The sequence below is a fragment of the Marmota flaviventris genome, chromosome 15 (assembly GCF_047511675.1).
Source record: "Marmota flaviventris isolate mMarFla1 chromosome 15, mMarFla1.hap1, whole genome shotgun sequence".
Taxonomy (NCBI): domain Eukaryota; kingdom Metazoa; phylum Chordata; class Mammalia; order Rodentia; family Sciuridae; genus Marmota; species Marmota flaviventris.
In genome coordinates this window covers 26,504,765-26,527,375 of record NC_092512.1, presented here as the reverse complement: position 1 = coordinate 26,527,375, position 22,611 = coordinate 26,504,765, and the positions used below count along the sequence as shown (strand labels likewise).

The 22,611-nt window shown below is 31.5% G+C and overlaps 1 protein-coding gene across 3 annotated transcripts in view; it reads right to left on the bottom strand.

Annotated features, from left to right (window-relative positions):
* Window positions 1–22,611, bottom strand: part of Csmd3 (CUB and Sushi multiple domains 3) — a 1,133,871-nt gene that overhangs the window by 3,930 nt on the left and 1,107,330 nt on the right. For all 3 annotated transcript variants that reach the window (XM_027947308.2, XM_027947313.2, XM_027947317.2), the window contains 8 exons: window positions 20,622–20,795; window positions 19,626–19,699; window positions 15,259–15,370; window positions 12,709–12,888; window positions 11,122–11,187; window positions 6,277–6,435; window positions 4,209–4,321; window positions 1,883–1,970 (listed from right to left, as the gene is read on the bottom strand). In XM_027947308.2, the coding sequence (XP_027803109.2) occupies window positions 1,883–1,970; window positions 4,209–4,321; window positions 6,277–6,435; window positions 11,122–11,187; window positions 12,709–12,888; window positions 15,259–15,370; window positions 19,626–19,699; window positions 20,622–20,795 (966 nt within the window). The remainder of the gene's footprint in view (window positions 1–1,882; window positions 1,971–4,208; window positions 4,322–6,276; window positions 6,436–11,121; window positions 11,188–12,708; window positions 12,889–15,258; window positions 15,371–19,625; window positions 19,700–20,621; window positions 20,796–22,611) is intronic.

Genomic DNA, 22,611 nt, shown 5'->3' with positions numbered 1-22,611 from the left:
ATACATACATCGAGTCTGAACTCATGGTCATGTGCTTTAGAAAGGGAAGTGCTTTAGATAAGCCACACAGCACATTTGGAGGACATGCAATGTAGGTTTGGCCTTGAAGAAAAAGTAGAACAACAAACAGAGAAGGAAGCAGCAGCAGCATACAAAGAGAGATAGGAAGATGATGGTATATCTAGAGAACAAACACTGACCTGTAGTAGGAGAAAGAAGGTTAAACTAAGAAGCCATAGCTTGCCTCTGAGACGGAAGAAATATTCTTTTATATTTATTTATTTTTTCTTGGTACTGGGAATTGAACCCAGGGAGTTTAACCACTGAGCTTTTTAAAAACAATTTTATTATTATTATTATTATTTTTATTATTATTATTATTTTAAAACAGGGCCTCACTACATTGCTGAGGCTGGCTTTTAACCTACAATCCTCCTGCCCCAGCCTCCCCAGCCTCTGGAATTACAGGCATGTTCCACTGGGCCAGGCTGGAAAGGAAAATGCTGAGGAGCTCCAAGTTGCTATTCACCTCACCAAGGGATGACTAATGGTGTTTAGAAATGAAGGATCCAGTGATAAGATACAGGAATTAGAGGAGTGACTGTGGTGATGTGGACATGAAGGAAGGCAAACTGGAAGCAACTGCAGCTAGAAGGTCATAGCAAAAACTCAGATTTAAAAAGGAAATTAAGATTTGAACCAGGGCATTAGGAAGACATGAAAAGAAAGATTTGGTAACATTTCGTAGTCAAAAACATAAGTTGTTTGTATGGATGGCACAAGTAAGATGACACAGAACTGATTTTTCTACTTCAAGATAAGCAAATGGCAATGGCATTGCTTGAGTTGGGAAGTGAGAAAAATCAGACTTGTCAACATGTTGGCACAGGGAGGGAAAAGAGCAAATAGCTAACAGCTCTTTTTCAAAAATAAAATCTCCTTTTTAAAGGTTCTGTTTTAGACATGCAGTGTTTGAGACACTTTAGGGGATATTAAATGAAAATGTATTACATTCAATGACACAACTGTGTTAATGAGCTGTATTAATGAATGTTTTAGGCTGTTTTTAAAAGGAAAAAAATTAAGTAAAACATTATGTGGTATGGCTTATTATTATCATTCATTTAGAGAAAACTGAGTTTCCTTTTCAACTAAGCCATAACTTTGTCTGTATTACCAAAACATTAATACCTTTTTCTCCAATGAATCAGTACATTTATGAAAATTTCAAAGCAATGATTTTTTTGAAGATGAATATTAAACAATAGCTTTTAGAGACTGAATCAATTTTTATGTATCCATACCATAGTGTAGTAATGGGAGACAGTAGATTTTTGGAAAGGTATACACCAGAAGTTATATTTATAAACATATTCTAAGAAGACTATTAAATGTTTACCCACATATTAGAAGAGTTTGAAATGAGGATGCTAAAAATTTGTGCCTCTCATCAAAAAAATTTACATATTTCCTCAAGTTTCTCACAAAGGTACTATGTTTTCAGAGGAGTAAGAAAATTGTAACAATATTCAAACTGAAATGAAGTAGAATAGTTCTCATGAGATAAGATGAAATAATTTACAGTTTAATATTTACTTTATTTCTATATTACTTTTTCTTATTTTTACTTGCTTAAGGGCTAGACAGTTTGTCATATTTATTAGAAATATGATGAAAAGCTAAACATCGTACAGAGTTGTTACATAGAGAACTGACATTTTGAGGAAAGTGATTATTGTAAAAAATGCTATCAAATGTATCAATTCTGACAATGCAGAATTCAAAATATAGCAAGTATGCCTAACATATAAAGTCTACTCTGTTTTCTCATGCTGTCTAGGGTAATAAAGGAACTACATGAAAACCAAAATTAATACATTACCCAGTCTTTGTAGTCCAAATTGCCCATAATCTTTGCCTTGAATAAATCCTTGAAATACATAAGTAGCTCCATCAGGCTCAGCAGAAACCTAAATAAATTTGAAAGTCTGATTAGATATGAAAACCAGCTATGGCTATATTTTTCTGTTCCTAATAAATGCCCAATTTTATTCTGAAATTAATATTATCCAATGTTCCTTTCTTCAATCCTTTCCCTCCTAAGTGAAACAACACATTGTGATAAATTCTCCATTATAAAAAGGAAACTAAAATTTCCAATTTAAGTAATTATGATATTGAAAAAAGGGGATTAGTTGTTAATATAATGACATAGGTGTATAGATCTCTCATAGGCTAAGAAGCCTATTGTCCAAAAAATGGCATTAATATGATAAACAAGAGTGAGGCAAATGGTAAATTTAAAAATAAAATATAAAAACACTGTTATTTATAAATTAGGTTACTCCTCTCATGGTACATTCATTCGTCCCACCCCAACACCTTCACAGAAAGTGTACACTGTGACCTGCTTTAGCCAAGGGCATGTAAGTGGAACTGAGCATAGGTCAGTTGTTGGCCTAAACCATTGAGGCATATTTTCCATTACACTAAGTGAAAGATGCTAGTCACAAAAGCCCACATATTATATGACTTCATTCATATAAAAGTCCAGAAAAAGGGAGTATATAGAGGTATAAAATATATTGCTCAGGGGTAGAGTGAGAATGAGGGTTGGGGTAATAGCAAACGTGTGGGTTTCTTTTTAAGGTGATGAAATTACTCTAAAATCATCATACTTATGGATGCATGTAATTGTCAATATTCTTATGACCACTGAATTGTATACTTTACAGAGATGAACATAGGCCATGTGAATATCTAAATTAAACTGTAAATAAAGAAACATATGTCAATATATTTATTTCAAAACCATAGAGCTTACTTCAGATCCTCTTGTTCTCCTGTGAGCTTCTGATTTCTTGAAACATGCTCCACATGGCTGCTGCCCCTCTAGCCTTAGCCCCAGAAAGAGTCATTGGAGTGAGCCCATATAAACTCAATACCACAGCCCAAGTATAGATCTCTCATAGTGAACCCAGATAGATGAGAAAGAACTAAATACTTATTGTTGTTTGACCCTGAAATATTCTGGCTGTATCCAATGCTATAAATGCTGACTACTATGTGTTTTTTAAATGTGTATAAAGTCTTATATTTAAAAAACTTCATACGTATAATGTCATTTGATCTCATTAGTAAAACAGAAATTAATATATTTCAATGATCCTGAAAACTAACTAGTAATGTGAATATATCCTGAAATTTGTGCTAATTAGTGGCAATTAGTTACTTAAATCATGGGTGTTTCCATAAAAGTAGTAAGAAATTTTAATCTCTACCCTAAAAATCAAAGAATACCAAATTACCTATGGACAACTGGTATTCATAAGTGATTTATTATCACTAGACATTATGTTCTCATCATGGTCATTTTTTTAAATGAAATACTTCTAAATTTAAAAATTCAAACTCTAATACTTTAATAAATGAATTCATTTTTGTTTCCTATATGAAATAATATAATTAAACAATCTTAGCACATTTATAACTTAGGTTCCTTTCCAATTCCACAAGTAATGGTACAGAATACCGAAAGAGAATGGACAACTTTTTCCTTGGGAATCAAACTTACTGGAGCCTATAACTGAATATTTTATTTTTATCATTGTATCTTCCTTGTAAAAGAAGCCTTGGTATTTGAAAATATGGTCTGATATTCATGCTTATTCTTCAACAAAGATGCCTGCCCAGTGTGTTAATATATTACTTAACGCTTTCAACTATCAATTGAGAACATCCCATTCACATAAATGACTGAATCGTAAACCTACAGTAATTATCGCCTTACAAGAAGCAGCTTACATAAGTTGCTCTTCATTGACTATTTTATAAAATATTCTAAATTCATAATTCAACATAATGGACATACTTAATTTTCTTATACATTTTGTAAATACATTGTATATGCCTCACATATTGGTTCAAAAGAATGAATTATATTTGATCCAGATTTATTTATCAGACTATAGACTATAGCCAGAATATATTTGATGCAATCAATGAATACATTACAAAAGTATGCAAACATGTCAGAATTCAATAATCATAGGTCTTATACTTTAGAATATTAAATTTTTGTACTTATCAATATGTGTATGTATAAATATGTGTTATGTTCACAATGAGCTAAATTTACAAAATTCATTTTTTCCTGGACAAACTATAAATTAATTAAAATCAGCAGCAGAATTTTAAAAAATACTTACAAAGCCATCCATGGCCCAATTTTCCTCCTTCATTTTCTTCACAGAAGCATGAGCTGGTACTTTAATAAGATATATGTGTAACATTAGCCGAGCTTCCTGGCTTTTATATATACCTGTGAAATGCATGGACATCTTAGTATACTTAATTTTGTAAATAGTTATTCTTCACTTCACTATTTACTACTCCTTAAGTATATCATGTAAGATATGTGATAGGAAAAGAAATAAAACAAGTCCCAAGTCAAAGATGGCTTCACACATGGTGCTTTCCTTAAATACTGCAATATATATTGATCTCTCTTTCCATTGAAATCTCAACTTGAGTCTTCTCTATGAGGTATGAATTACCTAGGCTACTAAAGATAAATATCTTTATTTATAGCAACATAATTCAATGATATTGCAAACAAAGTGATTTCTTTCCCTAATCAGATTAGTAAGAGCACAAACCAGAAGTTAAAATTCCCATTTTTGTTAATACTTAGTTTGGTGCTAACACTGTCAATGTTCTAGGTGCTGCTGGAGCCACAAATATGAAGATTTGTTTTTCCTAAACTTAAGATTTTTCAATAAAGTAGGAGGTGTAAGTAAGTTACAGAAGTAAGTAAAACACATGAGAGAATATAATAAATAAAAGACCAGAAGAGAGACTGACCATTCCACACTGAAGCAGATACTTATTTAAGGAAATACTTAGGAAGAAAAAGAACGTCTGAGCTAGGTTTTGAAAATTTAGCAGGATTTTTAGTCCAAGAGAATAATAGAACTAATGGCATAATATATACAATTTCTTTTACAGAGTGAGTATCCTAAAATTGAGAATGAGCTGCAGTATAAATACATTTGGAGAATAGAAGAAAATAAGACTAGATAAAAATTTCATGATTAACATTTACTTCAATTTTTACTCTATTCATTGACTCCCCTTATCATTTAACTACGGATAAGGCACCATTAGAATATTCTGAGCATACAAAAATAAGATATGCAAAATTTGACCCAAAGTAAATTGCAAGAAATAAAAAGAGGACATAATTAAATTTCTCAACAAAAATATCACTGGAAAATTTTTATAATTATTCTGTGTGGAGACAATAAGTAAATTCTAATTAAGTCAATCTAACATTTTCTGTTTGTTTCTCCATATTTGTAGGGATTTATTTTGAAGTTTTTCTACATTGTAAAAAATAATACCTTTCATTTGGCTAACATTTACAGAAAGTAAAGAAAAACCATTTAGATTTCAAAGGTAAATAATCATAACTTAAATGCATTTTCTCAGTTATTTAAAGTTTCTTTCCATTGATATTATACAATTGTGTATATTTTGAAAAATATAACACTAAATTCAGCTGGACGTGGTGGTACATGCTTATAATCCCAGCTGCTCTGGAGGCTGAGACAGTAAGATCACCAGTTCAAAGCCAGCCTCAGCCATGGCGAGGTGCCAAGCAACTCAGTGGGACCCTGTCTCTAAATAAAATACAAAATAGGGCTGGGGATGTGACTCAGAGGCTGAGTGCCCTGACTTCAATCCCTGGTACCCTCCTCCAAAACTTCTAATACTCTTTAGTAAGTTTAATGCAGGATCATTCAATAATATAAAACAATGCTCAATATTTCTTCTAAAATTTACAAAATCAGTGATTATTACATTATTTTTCATTTTATTCTTACCAAAAATATTAATAATTATACTGAATAACTATATAGCCAAGAAATTTGCTATATATAGATATATATTTATGTCTCATATTTGCAATATCAAATATAAGTATTTCATATTTAAAAGTGAGAATGCTATTCTAACACATAATAGTTTATTTCAGCAACAAAAAAATTCTTGAAGAAATTTAACTTTAAAACTGAAGAGTTTTATTTTTGTATAATAATATTCACTTATCAATTCAAAAGCCAGAGAGGCTTATTTCTGAAAAAATTATGGATGTCATAATAAACAAATATTTCAATTATTTCACAGTATAAAATCATTACTAGAATAATGAAGTCATAATAAAATGAGAGCATGAAGGCACTATTTTTGTTGCTTTTTTTTTAAATGCAATACCTGAAAGCAGAAGTTCCATGTTGCTATTGCTCAGGGTAGCATTAACTCTCCCAGTAGAAGCATTGAAACTAGTCACTGTCAAGGTCATGGGTTGTTTCCTTCCTTTGAAATTGTAAGAACCTTTCCATATATAATTTTGTGCAAACACATCATCAGGTACTGTGAATAGATTAAATAAATCCCACATTTTAATTTTATAGTGTCCTGTAAATATAAGTATTAAAGAGTAATTTAAAGAACATCAGCTTATTGAATGATGATATTTTACAAAATATACAATAATGTTGTGTATTTTGTAAAATATCATCTTTAATTATTCTTATAAAAATGTTTCAAGTTTTTAAGAATAAATCAAAATTATATTGGCTAGATTTCCTCACATGTCATCAATAAGAAACAATACCAATTAAAGACATAAGGCTTTATGTAGAACCCAGATAAATATAAGCTTTACTTATACTTGGTCTCCTATAACATTATCTGTCCTTTCAGAAGGAAAATAAAATGATTTTACTGAGCCAAGTATGTCTATGCATAAGTTCTAAGAGGACTGTTTTTTCTCCTAGCAGTGGGAAAAGGTTCATAGGAGGAAAAGCACAGAATAAATCTGTCCCATTTGCAAAATGGAGGGAATACTTCTGTGGCCCCCTTATGGAATACTGAGTTCGGTTATTCCAATAATAGATGCTACTGAAAAAGAGCAAGGCTGAACTATATTGACAGCTGTGAGGTTATAGGTATTTTTAGAAATAAAAGAATTGTCACTTGAATTGCCCAGTTCTCATGGAAAAAAGATTAAGTGTGGTAGAATATAGCAGAAGGGTTAGGCACTGGGTTAGGCTGCTTGTATTTAACTCCCTCCTCTACATTTTATAAATTGTGTTATCTTGCATAAATTACTTAACTCTAGACATGAATTTCCTCCTAATATAAGTGATTAACATAGTTTTTAGAGAGATTAAATGACAAAGAATGTGAAGTGTTTAGCTAATTGCTACCTGCTACCATCACTATTATTATTACTATTACAATTATTATTATTATCCAGATAGAATAGGGAAATTATTGCTTTTAAAGATCACTGAACAACTAGTAAAATATACACTTAGTAGCCAAGTAGTTACTGTCATGAAAAATCTATAGCACTGGCTCTGTAAACTTTGCTAAGTCATTTTCCTATTGGCACTGACCCCTTGAACTTTTAAGTTATACTGCTATGTGTGATGAGGAACCTTATCTAAAAGTTTGATATAGTATATGAATACAGACGCTTCATTTGGTAAGCATCTTAGATAACTTTGGCTAACAAAATTGTGTCTAGAAATGGTTTGTAAAAGACAGTGACAAGATAAATTGCCCAACATTAAAAATTGTCAAGGCAGATAGGGGTAACAGGCTCTTGGTTGCAGAAATTAGAGAAGATAAAAGCACAAAGATGTTCTAATAGCAGTGCTTGGCAAATAGTAGATTCTCAGTAAATAAGTGTTGTATCTCTGATTGTTTACCTTCCTTATCCTACATTATGATTGCCCTTCACTGCCACCAAACCTTTCATTAAAATCTGCCATGCCTAATGATCTTGTATCCATTGTGCTTAGAGAAATGAAAGAGCATTAACTGAAGAATATAAAAGAACATATCACAGAGGTAATAGTCATGGAACAAGAGAGGTAGCAGTAGCAGCAAAGTCAACTGCATCAGGATTAATCATTAATGTGGTAGTAAATGTTTAATGATGGGCACTTAAGGAAAAAAAAAGAAAAAATCTAAGAGAATTTTCTCATTTAAATGGTAGCAATATGTCCATTATTGTAGATTCCAAGCTATCAACATGACATCTACTGAATGAAGAGTATGGAGAATTCCCAGAGTTGACCATAGTGAGCCTTCACCTTTCCCACACAAAACGGGAAGTAAAAATTCATGAAGGGATGGAAGAGACAGACATTATTTGGTTACTGTACTCCAAGTATGATGGGAATGACATTTCTTTCTATTAAGTCTATTATGAGATTTATGTATAGTCAAGTATTTGGCAGTTCTGTGTAAACTAAAGTGTCATCCACATTGACACAGACATCAGTAAAAAGGAATAATATGGTCATGATCACTTCTTTTTTTTATTTTTTATTTTTCTAGTTGTAGTTGGACACAATACCTTTATTTTATTTATTTTTATGTGGTGCAGAGAATCGAACCCAGGACCTTGCACATGCTAGGCGAGCAATCTACCGCTGAGCCACAACCCTAGCCCCATGATCACTTCTTTTAAAATATGTTTGAATTCAAACTTGTTTCAAAGACTTGACACCATTGCAAATACACAAATACACAATCATGTCCCTGACCTTGATTGATTGCCAACTTTTATTCTTATCAGTTTAGAGTAATGTAATCACTGTTTCCTGGGACTTTAATGGAATTCTGCTCAGTGTTTTCTCATGTTAAAGATAACAGTTGATCTAGAATTTTTACAGATATTTTTACTTACATTGAATAAGTGTTTTCCTTTCTAATTATTAAAAATTTTAAAGATTAGAAATTGGTGTTGAATTTTATCAAATATTTTCTTTGTCAATTACACATTGACCATAATTTCTATACTTTAACCTCCTACTGTGATATATTATATTTAAGTATTATTTAACAATGATATACCTTGCACATCAAGGTGAGTCCAATTTGATTTTGATGTTAGATTTTATTTGCAAAGATTTTATGGAAGATTTTCATCCATAATCCCAAGTCATGTGAACCTAAAACTCTGCCTATTTATAATGTCTTTTGCTGAGCTATTAATCATATAGAGCACACAAGAGGGAACTGCATTGTCTCGAAGAGTTTTTATAAAACTTGGGTGATCTGGTCTGTTACTTGAAAATTAGGTGGGACTCATCAGAGGAGCCATTTGAGTCTGGTGTTTCATTGTGAAAATAATTTTAACTATTCTTTTTTAATGGAATAATTCAAGCTATATTTTATTAGTTCTATTAAGATATATTTTTCTAGTAATATGTGCATTTCATTTAATTTTTTAAATTATTCATGCCGATAGTTTTTTTGCAATACACTTCTAACTTATTTAATCTGTTGCTTATGTAATTATGTTCACATTTTCTTTGTTTGCTATTATTTTTGCTAGAGATTCTTCTACTTTTTTCATTTTTTTCAAAGAATTACCTTTGGTAATATTGAGATAATTCTATTGTTTCTGTAGGTTTTTCTATTTAGTTTGTTGTAATCTTTATATGTTCTTAGCAGAGACACCTACCTCATTAATTCTGAGGCTTTTTCTTTTCTAATATAAGATTTTTAGGCTATAAATTTTCCTTATAATTTTTTTCCTATAGACCTCAAGTTCTAATATTTAGATTTTTCAATATAAATAAATTTTAGTAGTGTATATTCTACTTTAACATCTTTTTTAAAATCGTGAGTTATTTATTAGTACTAATTTTGCTTTGAATTTCCAAACATACAGGAATGTTCATTCATTTTCTCATTAACCTTTAACTGTATCATGGCCAAATATCAGGTTGAAAGACTAAATTTGCTTTGAAAATTTTTTTGATTTGTTTATTTAATATACAATTGATTATTATAGTTATCTCATGAGCATGTTATAATCGATACAGAAATCTTTATATGTGGATACTGGATCAAATGTACAAATTCTCTGGCTTTCTTCAGTTTTCTTCACTTTTTGTCTGATTTGACAATTGGTTGGTCATTGCCTAATTTTACTCAAGATGTTCCAGGTTTATATCTGATGTACTAGAGCTATCATTCAGAGAACCCACCTATTCCCAGATAAAAAATCTCCACTGGGAAATTCTGGGTTCTGATTGACTATTATGGTTTTTAGACCCCATTGCTAATTCTACCTTATGCTGACAAATTCTTTTACTCTCATAGTGGCAATCAGCATGTTTACATTGAATGTTGAATAAATTAGTTTAAGTCTTAGAGATTTGTTAGCACTGTACTTTGACAGCATATACATTGAGAACTTGTGAACTCAAGTAAAATCAGATCCTAACAGTGTTCTTGGTCGAATGCAAGTAAGCCAAATCTGTATACAAGGTAAACACTTAATGTTAAGTCCTTATTTTTATTTTTAACTTTTAATTTATATCACAGAAATGTAATCATAATACAAAAAAAAATAGCTTTTATATATTGAACATTTACTATGGGCTAAGCACTTTGCACTGTATTCTTATGAAGTTCATTATATAATAATCTAATCATTATTTCTTTGATAGATAAATAAATGGTGGCTCAGACACATAAAATAATTTCCCAAGGTCATGGGTTAGAGAGTTCACAGATGAGAACTGCATCAAGATTGTAGAATTTAAAGTCCATGTTCTTAATGATGGCTGGGTACTTGAATTTTCTTTTTGGATCCAATGATTACAAATAAACTGTACAAGTTCTAAAAGCTGCTGATCTATTGTGTGGATTTGTTTCTTTTTTAAATATACATGTTTAAATTTTTAAATAATATCTTGCTTTGATTTTAATATTTTTATTAAAGTATTTTCATTATATTAAGTTCTTTACAGATATTCTTCAAAGGAATATTTACAGAGAAATCTATTAACAATATGTTTTTACATAGAGAACTATAAACAACATTTTTGAAATCTTAACATATCACAATCTTACACTACTTTAAATTCAATATCATATCACAAATGATCAAATTTGATATAGTAAGATACATAGTTTTTTCCATGCAAAGATATATTTTTCCAAAGAAATTTGGTCACTTTATCAAAAAAACAGTAGACTGATTTTAGACATAATGAGTTTTTAAAAAAAATAAATTAAATTACTAACCACTTAGCTTTGGGCTGGGTGTTCCCAGTGCAGGTCTAGGATCTTTCACCAGTATTTTGGAACCAGCTATGAAAACAAACAAGGGTTCAAAAAGTTGCTATAATTAATACACACAAACACATAGTATAACACAATTCTATTGAGATATTACATAATTTTCTCCAAAATGTCCTGTTCATCACAATATCTCACTCATCTTCTCAACACTTTTTGTTTATCTAACAGCCTTAGTAATTATCTCCTTCATAGTTCAGTGGGAAAAGGGGCTGATTGTTGCTGTCTTATCATCTTGGGATTTTTTTTTTTAATTAGACACAAAAACTAATAGAAATAGGTGCTTCTGCCATGGAAGCTGAGGGCTGAAGGTACGCACAAAAGGCAAACATTTTTTGTGTAAGGTTCACATTTGTGGAATTTTGATGATCATTATTATCCAAAGTACAGGTATGAAGACACAAATTGGTGTGAATATACTGTGTATACAACCAGACATATGAAAAATTGTGCTTTATATATGTATTATATTATTTATTATTGTAAAAAAATAAAGAATCAAAATGGTTAAAATAGCTCATGATGTACCAGGTATTGGATAAACACAAAGGTGAAATCTTTTCAGTCAGACCAAAGGCAGCCCAAAACCAAAGAAATCATTTGAGTACTACAGGGGAATGCAAAGTTGTGGGAGCTATAACATGTGTTTTTTGTACAGCACCCATCACAAAAACACTGTGATAGCTTTAAAATTAGATTTAGGTGTAGGTGCTTCAGGTGAATATCACTCGGGCTGCAGATGTGGAGAATATTTTGAAGAGAACAAATACTGATATAGCCAGAGAGGTTAAGCAGCTGTTGCAATCATCCCAGTAGAGATAATCCTAAACTATATTACCATAGTAGTGTGATAAAACAGCATAAGAAAGCTATTGAAAATGTGGTGGATTTGTTTGGGATAATATCTAGGCAGATTATTACATTTCTAGTGTATAAAATTATATGATGGCTGTATCACTGAGAGAGAATATTAGAAGAAGTCTAGATGGGAAAAGAAAATTTACAAGTTTAGTTTTACATCTATCGAACACTGAAATGTCTGAGAAATTCAAGTAGAGATGTCAAGGAAGTAACTGACTATTTAAGTCTGAAGGCAAAAGAAGGCAAATGAACTAGTGACATTAATTTCTAAATGAATTACATACAAGGGACTAATGAAGCCATTGACTTAAAATGAGATCATCTAGGAGAGAATACAGGATAAAAGAAAAAGATGATGAAGTACTAAACCTTTAGAATATTATGGACAGTACTTTTTACAACAGCTCTAGAAAATGAATACACCTACCCTGAAAAGAGAATGTAAAGAAGGAATAAAGACAAGAAAAATCAGCAATCAGACATTATGGAGAGATTTGAATAATATTTCTATGTTTTGGGATACAGAAGTGTTCACATAATTCCTATTCTCAATGCTGGTCAACTAATATCACTTGTTCTTAAGCTAATGGGAAATAAGTTTCTGTCTCTTTTATCCAAGGAAGGCCTAATAGTATACCTCTTGTGTTAAAAGCTTCTATGGAGAAAACTTACCCTCACAAACAGGAACTTTTCCAGTCCAGGTGTTGTCAGATCTACACACTCTGTGTTCTGTTCCTCCTGCTAAGAAAAAGCCAGGCTGGCAGGTATAAATTAGTGTATACCCATGAGATGGAAGGTCCATTCCTACTACATTTGTGTGAGCAGGAGTTTCTGGTTGTTTACAGCTGTGGGCTATATTAAGAGAAGAGAACAGTGTTAATTTACTACATGCATTCTAAATAAATTTTGAAATGAGTCACAATATAACTTTTAAAATCCTTTAATTACATTATTGAAATATATATTTGATTAGTTATCCTAAAAACCCAAGGAAAATGTATCAATGTGACATACTAATACTCTACTATCTCCTAACAAAATGATCAGGAACACTGGTAGATGACAACAGAGAAAATGAGACAGGAAAAGGAACAAAAGCTTACTATGGCTAATTAAGCTCATAAATGTATACTATATCACCACTTTAGAGAGTCACAATGAATAATAAAGTATATTAAAGGATCTAAATGTCCTATGGTAAGATGCCTTTTAAGTTTTGTCAAGCTCAGGTTTTGCTTACATTTGATTTGCTTGTGCAGTCCTGGGCATTGAATCCAGAGGTGTTCTACCACTGAGCTATATCCCCACATCTTTTTTGTTGTTATTTCCCCTTGAGAGAGAATCTAGCTAAATTGCCCAGGCTTGTCTTGAACTTGCAATCCTCCTGCCTCAGTAGTAGCTGAGAATATAGATCTATACTACTATGACTGGCCCTAGAGTCAAGTTGTTTTTCTGTTTTTTTTTTTTTTTTTTTAAGTTTAGAGAATATTATTTTATGATTTTTATGTATTTATTATAAATAATAAAAATAGTTTCTAATTATAAATACAAGTATAGCTGATTATATTGCCTTGGTAGTAATACTTACCTATGTAAAAAATACATTTTAACAACTTTTTAATACATGGATCATTCCTGGCCACATTGGGGTTCATATGCTAGAAGTACCATTTCATTCATTTAACATTTTGTCTCCTTTTTCCATTTTTCTTTCCACTGTAATTCTCTATTTTGAATCCACCATACCTCCCCACAGTTTGCTTGTGTTATAAACACCACTCTTTCTCAATCAGAAATACATTTTTACAAGAAATTTTCCTTCTTACATAGACAGAAGTTTTTAACATATTTTCATATGTACAGATATCCTCAAGGGTGGTCTCTGAGAAAAGCATTTTGTGGAAAAATTTATTTGGAAAAACAATATTATTTTCCACTTGTTTCCCAACAGAGGTTTATAACGCTATAAATAATAGCTAACAATTTTTGCACCATGTGCTAAATATTTTGTTAAATAGTTTATATTTAATGTAATTCAGTTAGTAAAATTACTTTATAATTTAACTACTTTAATACTCATGGAGTAAATATCAATAAGGATAAACAGAGTCTGCCTCTACTGTATTCTTTAGTCCCACATTATGCACATACTAGAAATGTTGAAATGTGAAGCTGTAATAGAAGCTATTAAACTTTATTTAAATTATCATATTCCAAACTTAGGTCATCAAAGAACATTGATTTACTATTAAAAAAACAAACAAACAAAAAAAAACCTAGTATAGGACAGAAAAGCAATTATTCAGAGAATTTCTCCTTTAAGAAATTTTGCCATTTTAGTAAGTATAAGCCAACTAGAGAAATAACATGATGTCTCACTGGAGTGTTATGCTGCTTCTAAGTAAGCTACTGGTCTGGAAGGGTCTTATGATCACTCAGGCAGTCCTGAAAAGGGCTAGAGCAAACTCACAGTGCTTCTCTGGGGCTTAAGCAAATCCTAAAATCTAAATACCTTCCTACTGAGTGTTTCTGCTCCAGCATACTCTATTCTTTTCTCTCAAAAGACACATAATTTAAAAGATTGGAGAGGATTTGAAAAGAGGGAACTGGAAGGAAAGAAGAGAGAAGAAGGTAACCAGTTGAAATATATTTTAAATGTATTATCAGATAAACACTATTTGATGATCTTATTTAATCCATTCAGCAAGTGCTCTCAACTTGAGATCAGTGACCACTGAGAGTATAGCAAATCTTGAAATAGTTTTCAAATTTTACAAAGTATCCATGAATACTTTTTTTTTAATTGATGTTTCTAATTTCCTTCAGATTCTCAGAAAATCTTTTTACAGGTGACTAAAAAACTAAGTCGATAGGTTGGAACATCTTGTATTTCAAACAATTTTAGATTGATAAGTACACATGTATGATACCAAAAACTAATCATCACCTATAATTATCAGGTGACTGAAACACAATTTAAAGAGCTATACCAGAAAAAAAAAAAAAGAAAAGAAAGAATGAAGTTCAAAAAAAAATGAAATTCCACTTTATGCCTTCTGATCTCTTTAGAAAGGCTCTTCCCAATGGACATTGGGTCTTGACATGGTATTAAAATTACATACAAAAAACATAATAATATAAAATCAACTTCACACATTTATTATATGGAAGAAAAATGTATATAAATTGTTACCCATAAGTATTATTTCTCTCAATACTTACGAATGCATTCAGGCTGAATCCCACTCCATGTGAGATCAGGGAGACAAGTGCGGGTTGTAGATCCTTGGAGCAAGTGTCCTTTTTTGCAGTGGAACTGTACAACACTTCCTACCTATAAGCATATTAAAGAGAAAATAGCATGTCCCAATGAAATTTCAAACATAGCAACCAAAAAAACCTGCAGGTGAGAAAATACTTTGAGACAAAATTTTGTATGGTTGTGGTAAAAACAAAAATTTGAAATGTGTTTTAAAAGAAAATTGGTAAAATTCATGATTATGTTTACATACCATCATGAAATATTTGAGTACCCAATAAGTACAAGGTGCCAAATTTTTGTTATAAGAATTTGAAGAAAATATATGATATCCAAAGTCCACAAACTACATATAAATAAAAAGATAGACAGCAAAATAGGTAAAGATAAATAAAGATCTGTAAGTTTAAACATAAAAATAACACCATAAGAGGTATATGAATTTTAAAGATGGTGAGTACAAGAAGAGATCAGAGCAAATGTGGTTATTAAGGTTATGGTGATACAGAAGTCATGCAATCTGTACTGTTATGAGAAATTACAATAAATAAATAGAACAGTAGTTTTTTTAAATGTGGTCTCCAGGCCAGTAATGTTATAACTATCAGCCAGAAGTCTATTAGTAATGCAAGTTCTGGGGCATTACCCCAGATTCACTGAATCAGAACCTCTTAGGGTAGAGTCTAACAATCTTATTTAACAAGAGCTTTGTGTGATTTTAACTAACACTAGAATTTGAGAATGACTGAAATAAAACTAGAGAAGTCAAGAATATGATGAGAAAATGTATGGAAGTAAAAATGCATATCATCCATTATAGGAAAAAAAGAGTACAGTTGGTCAGCATGAATGGTTCACAAAGTAAGCAAGGAAGTTGGGGTGGAAGGGGCTGCATAAAGTGGAAAGCAGTGAGATATAGCAAATAATAACCCCAGGGTACTGTAGACTTGGCTTTAATTCTGTATCTGACCTTACTTGAGTCAGTTTATCTCCCCTCTGAGATTTATTCTATTATCTATATATAATGATAGACAAAATAGGATATATAATCCAATTCACCCTGGTATAGAGTATGTTTGTAATAAATTCTAACTGTAATGATGAAGTCATAGCATACATAAGAATCAGTATTGAAGGGTCTCAGATGGCAGGCTATGGTATTTAGAAAAATGAAGAGCAGTAATTCTATTGATAATAGAATTGGCACTACCGTGGGAGGTTTGATTGTATGAAAGCTAAACTAATTCATGGCAGTGAGCCTGGGAAGGAAGTCATCAATTCAGAATATACAATAAGGAAAAATCAACAAGTTTTATTAAATGACTATAAGTGAAGGACAAGGTAAGTGATATTCAGGGTCTGTCACTTCAGACTGCCCCCAGCAAATGCTCAGTAGTTATTTCATGACTTCTCCCTTAGACTCTGTTTTCACCCACTATTATGCACAACTTTAGTCCTGAGCTTCCTAGTTTAAAAAAGTTAAAAACTTATGAGTTTATATTAAAAAATATAAGACTATTTCAATGGAAATATGTTTTTAATAATTCATATTTATAATTTAAGGTAACAAAACACTAGTAACATGTTTACCCAATTACTTACATGTTAATTTCAATTATATAGTGGACATTACACATAATTACAAACTGGATATTATTAGGTAATTTTATAGGGCTAAATATCTGAAGTATCAGATTTAAAATATTCCATAACAATACCTTTATGAAACAAAACTCTAAATTCAAATGATGCATATTCCATTGCCTAGAGTTCAATTTAAAGAGTGATACAGTTAATTAAATATGTAGATTTGGCACTTACTCCATAATTAATCTAGATGTTGTATCAATCATTTTGACAGTTATTTCTTCCTAGACTCACTGCTACAACTATTCACTACTAATCTATTTTCAGTCAAAATTATTCCAACTTTTAATATTTTGGGTACAAAAAATGCATTATGTTGAGTACATTTTTCAATTAGAGTTTTCATGGTCTCTAGCAAGAGGTGATATATATTTATGTTAATAATTATATCTATATAAAATCTACTATGTAAATCTATATAAGCAAAAAGTGAAATTTAAAAAAATGGTTTGAGTGCCCCTATAATTATTAACTTTCTCTTGCCCATACTTGCAGTGTGCTTAACATAGCTATAATTTTACTTCCTTACTACTGGCCACCTGATCAAACCAGGCTGAGTACACACTTGAGACATTCTCACTCTCTCTGAAAAGGTAGAACTAAGATTGTCACAATCACTTTCTCTGTATAGCTGAGATGTACATAGAAAGGATGCTACCTTGTCCATATGGCCAATCTACAGACATAGAAAATGAGGCAGATAAACTGAATGTAGTGAAAACATTGGCTAATACTATCCAGTACCTAGATTCTGGATTTGCTGTTTCTCACCTGGATTACTTCTCTCTTGGGGATTCAAACATACCTGCACATGATTTATAACACCTTTTAGGCTTAAGCTAGCTCTACATAGATTTTTTAATTGCAAGCAAAAATTTCTCTGAATTTATACCTTTTGCTTATGAGACCAATGAAACCACATTCATTTGGAATCCACCAATAAATTGTTATTAGTTAGAATTACATACATTTTTAATTCGTGTTGGTTCGATACACATTTAGTTAACATATGTAGTATGTACAAATTTATATATACACCAAAAACATGCATGTAAGAAAGCTGATATCTCCAATTTAACATACTTGGTATATTTTTAATTTTAATAGACATTGATATAATTATAATAAATTAGACTTTATCATATTTGTAATCTAGTCTATTTGTATTTATCTAGGTAGAATCTAATGTTCTAGTAAATACTTGTTAGCCTAAATAATATATATTCAGGGTTAGGTTAAATGGTAATAAAACCTTTCAATGATTATGTAATAAAATTTTTAAAATGGAGAGTTAATTATTTTTTTCAATTTTTTGGCTAATTCTTCTAAAATCATTCATTTCCATTTCCATTATCTCAAATAATATGAGAAAGGGCTTATATTTTTCAGAAAACAGCCTGATTTCATGCATAGACATTAATAGTAAGATTCTATGTTCTCCCAAGATATTGTCACTAACTTGCTCTGTGATCAAAGCAAAGTCACATTCTCTTTCATTTTCATGCCTATATGATGAGAACTCATGTGTGTAGCTAGTTGTTCATTTTTCAGGATTTAGATCAATTGATAAAAACCTTTTATGGAGATATGGCTTTCTAAAAACACTGATATAACACAGACTAAGACATGTTTTTGCCCTTTTGTATTATCTGGACCAGACTGAGGCAAACCAGAAGAATTGGAAACACTATAAAATCAATGCTCACACTGTGCCTGAACTGTAGATAAATGAAAATTATTTTTAGCAACAAAATATGGCACTTTAGATGAGCCCTTCCTTTAGAAATGGATGTTCTTCAGGTTCACACTGAATTTCACTCAAAATAGCACAATTTAGAAAACTCTGCAACACAAAGCAATTGGGTAATGTGTAAATTGGCTATTTCCTTTTGGAATCTGTATGCACTTTGGCTCCCTTTAGACCTGTGTAACAGAAAACTTGCTGAATCTCTACATAAAATCTAAATTGGAAAAAGAAAAAACAAGTAAATCATCATCCTCACATTACTGGGCATGCTAGAGTATTCTAATACAACAATCCGACTTTGTGTTGTATAGTGATAGGGTATGATTAAAATATTTTCCAGAAATTTTCCACATCAATGTCAATGTCTAAAAAATATTTTAGTCTTATATGCAATAATTGTTTTATTAAATAACCATATCTATACATTTACTATTGTCCCAGAAGTCTCTCCTTTAACCTCTTTCCTTTTTTTTAACCTTTCCGCTCTGTCTCTCCACAGAATTTACTCATTTAGTCCTTCACTTATTCTTGCTAATTATCCCTTCCATACTGTCTTGCTTATGGATTTTCTAATACTTGCTGCTATCTTTACTTTGTTTTCATTCTATCCTCTTATTCATTCAGCCTTTTCTTTTTTTTTTCTTTTTTTATTTTGTGGCCCTCGGTGTCTAATCCAGTTCCTCACACATGCTAAGTAAGTGCTCTTCCACTGAGCCGTATCCTTAGCACTCAACATACTTTTTTGAAGCAGCTTTCCTTCTTCCTGATTTCCTTAACTCCCACTCTCTTGTTGCAGATTGCCTTTTTCAAGTATTCATGAATGCAGATAAGCATGACACTTTCTTTTTGAGTCATCAAGATTATAAGCACCTGAATCAAAGAAGCCTTTCTACCTAGTTTTATTCTTAAATGGAAATATCTATTTTAAGTACCCACTTGAAATCCAAACGTATTGTTCTGAGATCCATGCCGTGGCACTCCTGGGTTTTCACATGAGGTACGAGTGGGTTCTAAAGTGAAGATTAAAAACATAATATTCCTTTAAAACTTATAATAGATACATTTCTCTCATATAAAACAATTTTAAGTCATCTGGGGTTTAATGAAAGTATCCTGAATAATAAAAAGAATATAAATCTAATAGCACTTCTCCATGGACATAATCCTGCTAATGTTAAAGCAAGAAATTCAGGTAGACTGCATTTGGCATTTATTATGTAATATTTGAACTTTGAACCCTTCTAATATTAAAAGCACTTGACACTCAACTAACCCTAGAGATACAAAGTTAAGGAAAATAAAGGTTATGAAAGAAGTACATGTGCATAAAACATTTCCTCAAGGACTTTGCTAAGTTATGATTTCAGATAGAGAAATATTTTTTCTGAAAAAGTAAGTTATTTAAAGAAGCAGGATTTAGTAATTTGCACTTAACTGACATCTGTAGGATTCAGTTATAAGAATGGTAGAGCAGGTAGTCTCTCAGCTGCTTTGCATGACAGCTTATTTGGTTAGTATACTAAATGTGCCATTAAATGTTACAATTACAAAAATGTATTTACAGTCATTTTGAAATCCATATCTTTTGGATATTTTTGGAGCAAGTTTCATTTTGTATTAATATGCATAATTAGCTATAAATATCTAAATAATTCATAGTATTTAATAATGCCATTATTCTGAAAATTTTTTATTTTCATTTTACTGATATACAGCAAAATTACTTCAGTCTTTCTCTGGAAGTTTAAAGTGCTAAAAATAATAACATGTTCTACCAATATTCATTTTTAGAGTCTTCTAATTGCTTCTATATTTTGTTTTTCATATTTTTTCATATTTAACTAAATGTAGATTTTAAAGAAAACCATAAATTATAACCATTTTCTATTAGTACCAAAATTAGTAAGCATAGACGCCTTTAATGAATGTTACCTATACAGTGCGGTGATGAGCCACTCCACGTGCCATCGGCTTGACATATCCTGGTGCTTGATCCCACTAGTATGAAAGGAGAATTGCAGCTGAATGAAACCTCTGACTGGTATATAAAGCTTTTGCCTTCTCGTTTTCCTTGGGAAGGTATACCAGGGTCACCACAAAACTTGGCTAGAAGTTAAAATAAAGATATTTACAGCAAAACTTTAGAGTCAGGAAAATAAACAGTTTATAAAAATGATGACAACTCACAGAAATACTGCACGAGGGGGGCATATTGTCCATAATAATCTATCCTAATTAAGGGGATAGATCTACATAAATGCATTGTGAATGAAAAACTCAGTATAATATTTAAATAATTGTATTCATATATTTTTCTAGCATACTGCCTTCATAAATACTTTGTATCCTTGTTTTACATTGATGAGAATCAAATCATATATCTGTACTTATATTCTGGAAAGTTGGAGAATACTGAAAAGGTATGACTCTAGATAGCTGTGTCACACCACAATGTTCCTGCTTGCTATTTACAACTATCCTTTTTTTTCAAATTGGGGATTGAATTCAGGAGCTCTTTACTACTGAAATATATTCCACATCCCTTTCTACTTTTTTATTTTGATACAGGGTCTCACTAAGATGCTTAGAGCCTCACTAAATTGCCCAGGTTGGCCTTGAACTTGTAAACTTTCCATTGTCCTGCAGTTGCTGGGATTTAGGACATGAGCCACTACTTTCAGCTTACAACCACCCTTTCACACATATCTATAAAAGATATGATTATTTGTTGTACTCTGAACACTTGAATCCCATATCCAAATATCCTGTTCCATTCCTCTTCAAAGTAAAGCTGAATATTTTTGAGAGAAATGAAGGCCATCAAAGTCCAAATTTATATGGAATTAAGAAATATCAGTGGTCTACAACAACTACTCTAATAATGTAGTGTTTATTAGTCTAAACAAATAGACTACATGATTTCATTTACAATCTATTTATTACCTGCTAAAGACAAATACTGTTTTCAGTGGGTTTAGGCATTTGGACATATCAGTAAACAAAGAGTAAATAATCCTTTCCCTTATAGAGCTTAAAGTGAAACTAACAATAAACACATAAATAAGTTAAGAAAGAAAGGTAGTATGTGGGAAGACAATAAGCTCTATAAGAAAAAAAAAAATAGTTCAAGAGAAACCTGTCATGTCGGTATGTGTGTGCATAGTGGGTAGCAAGAAGTAAAGATAAATGTCCCATAAACTGGCAAAAAGGTATCTCACTAGAAAAGATAGGAAGGAAACAGTGTTCAGCCATGCTGATTCTCCAAGGGAGCATTGCATAGGGAAGAAACTAATGCCAAAGCTCTGTGCTAGGGCATATCCAACAAGCTGGACAAAGAATAAGGAAGCCAATATGATTGGACCAGCATGAGCCTGCAGAAGTGTAGTAGCATATAAGATCAAATCATTTAAGATCTAGTATATAACCCAGGCAAATATACCTACATCAAATGCTTTCAATTCCTTTATTGTGGTCACACTTCACAATGTATGCTTTGTTATTTTATCCATTTTGAAATATACTCAATTTTTAAATGTGCAGATTCAGCACCTAAAAACTTATTTCTCTGTGAAGCAAAGAAAACAACCATATATTTTTCAGAGTAAGTGTTGCCTTAGGATTATTGTAGGCTGGGCAGTGTGAAAGGGTCTCTAACTGGACAGGCTACCTGACAGGAAAACAAGAAAAAATTAGGGATCCCAGGTCAACTGGTGTACATGCCTACCTTCACCATAGAATACCTTATTTTGGGGCTCACTATTCAAAGAACCTTCTCTGAAGTATTCTAAGATAAACCTACACTTTCAAATCTCTTTTCTAACAACTTTTTTAAAATTAAAAAGAAAAGTAATTGGGCTGGGGCTGGGGCTGTGGCTCAGTGGCAGAGTACCTGCCTAGCATGTGTGAGGCACTGGTTTCGATC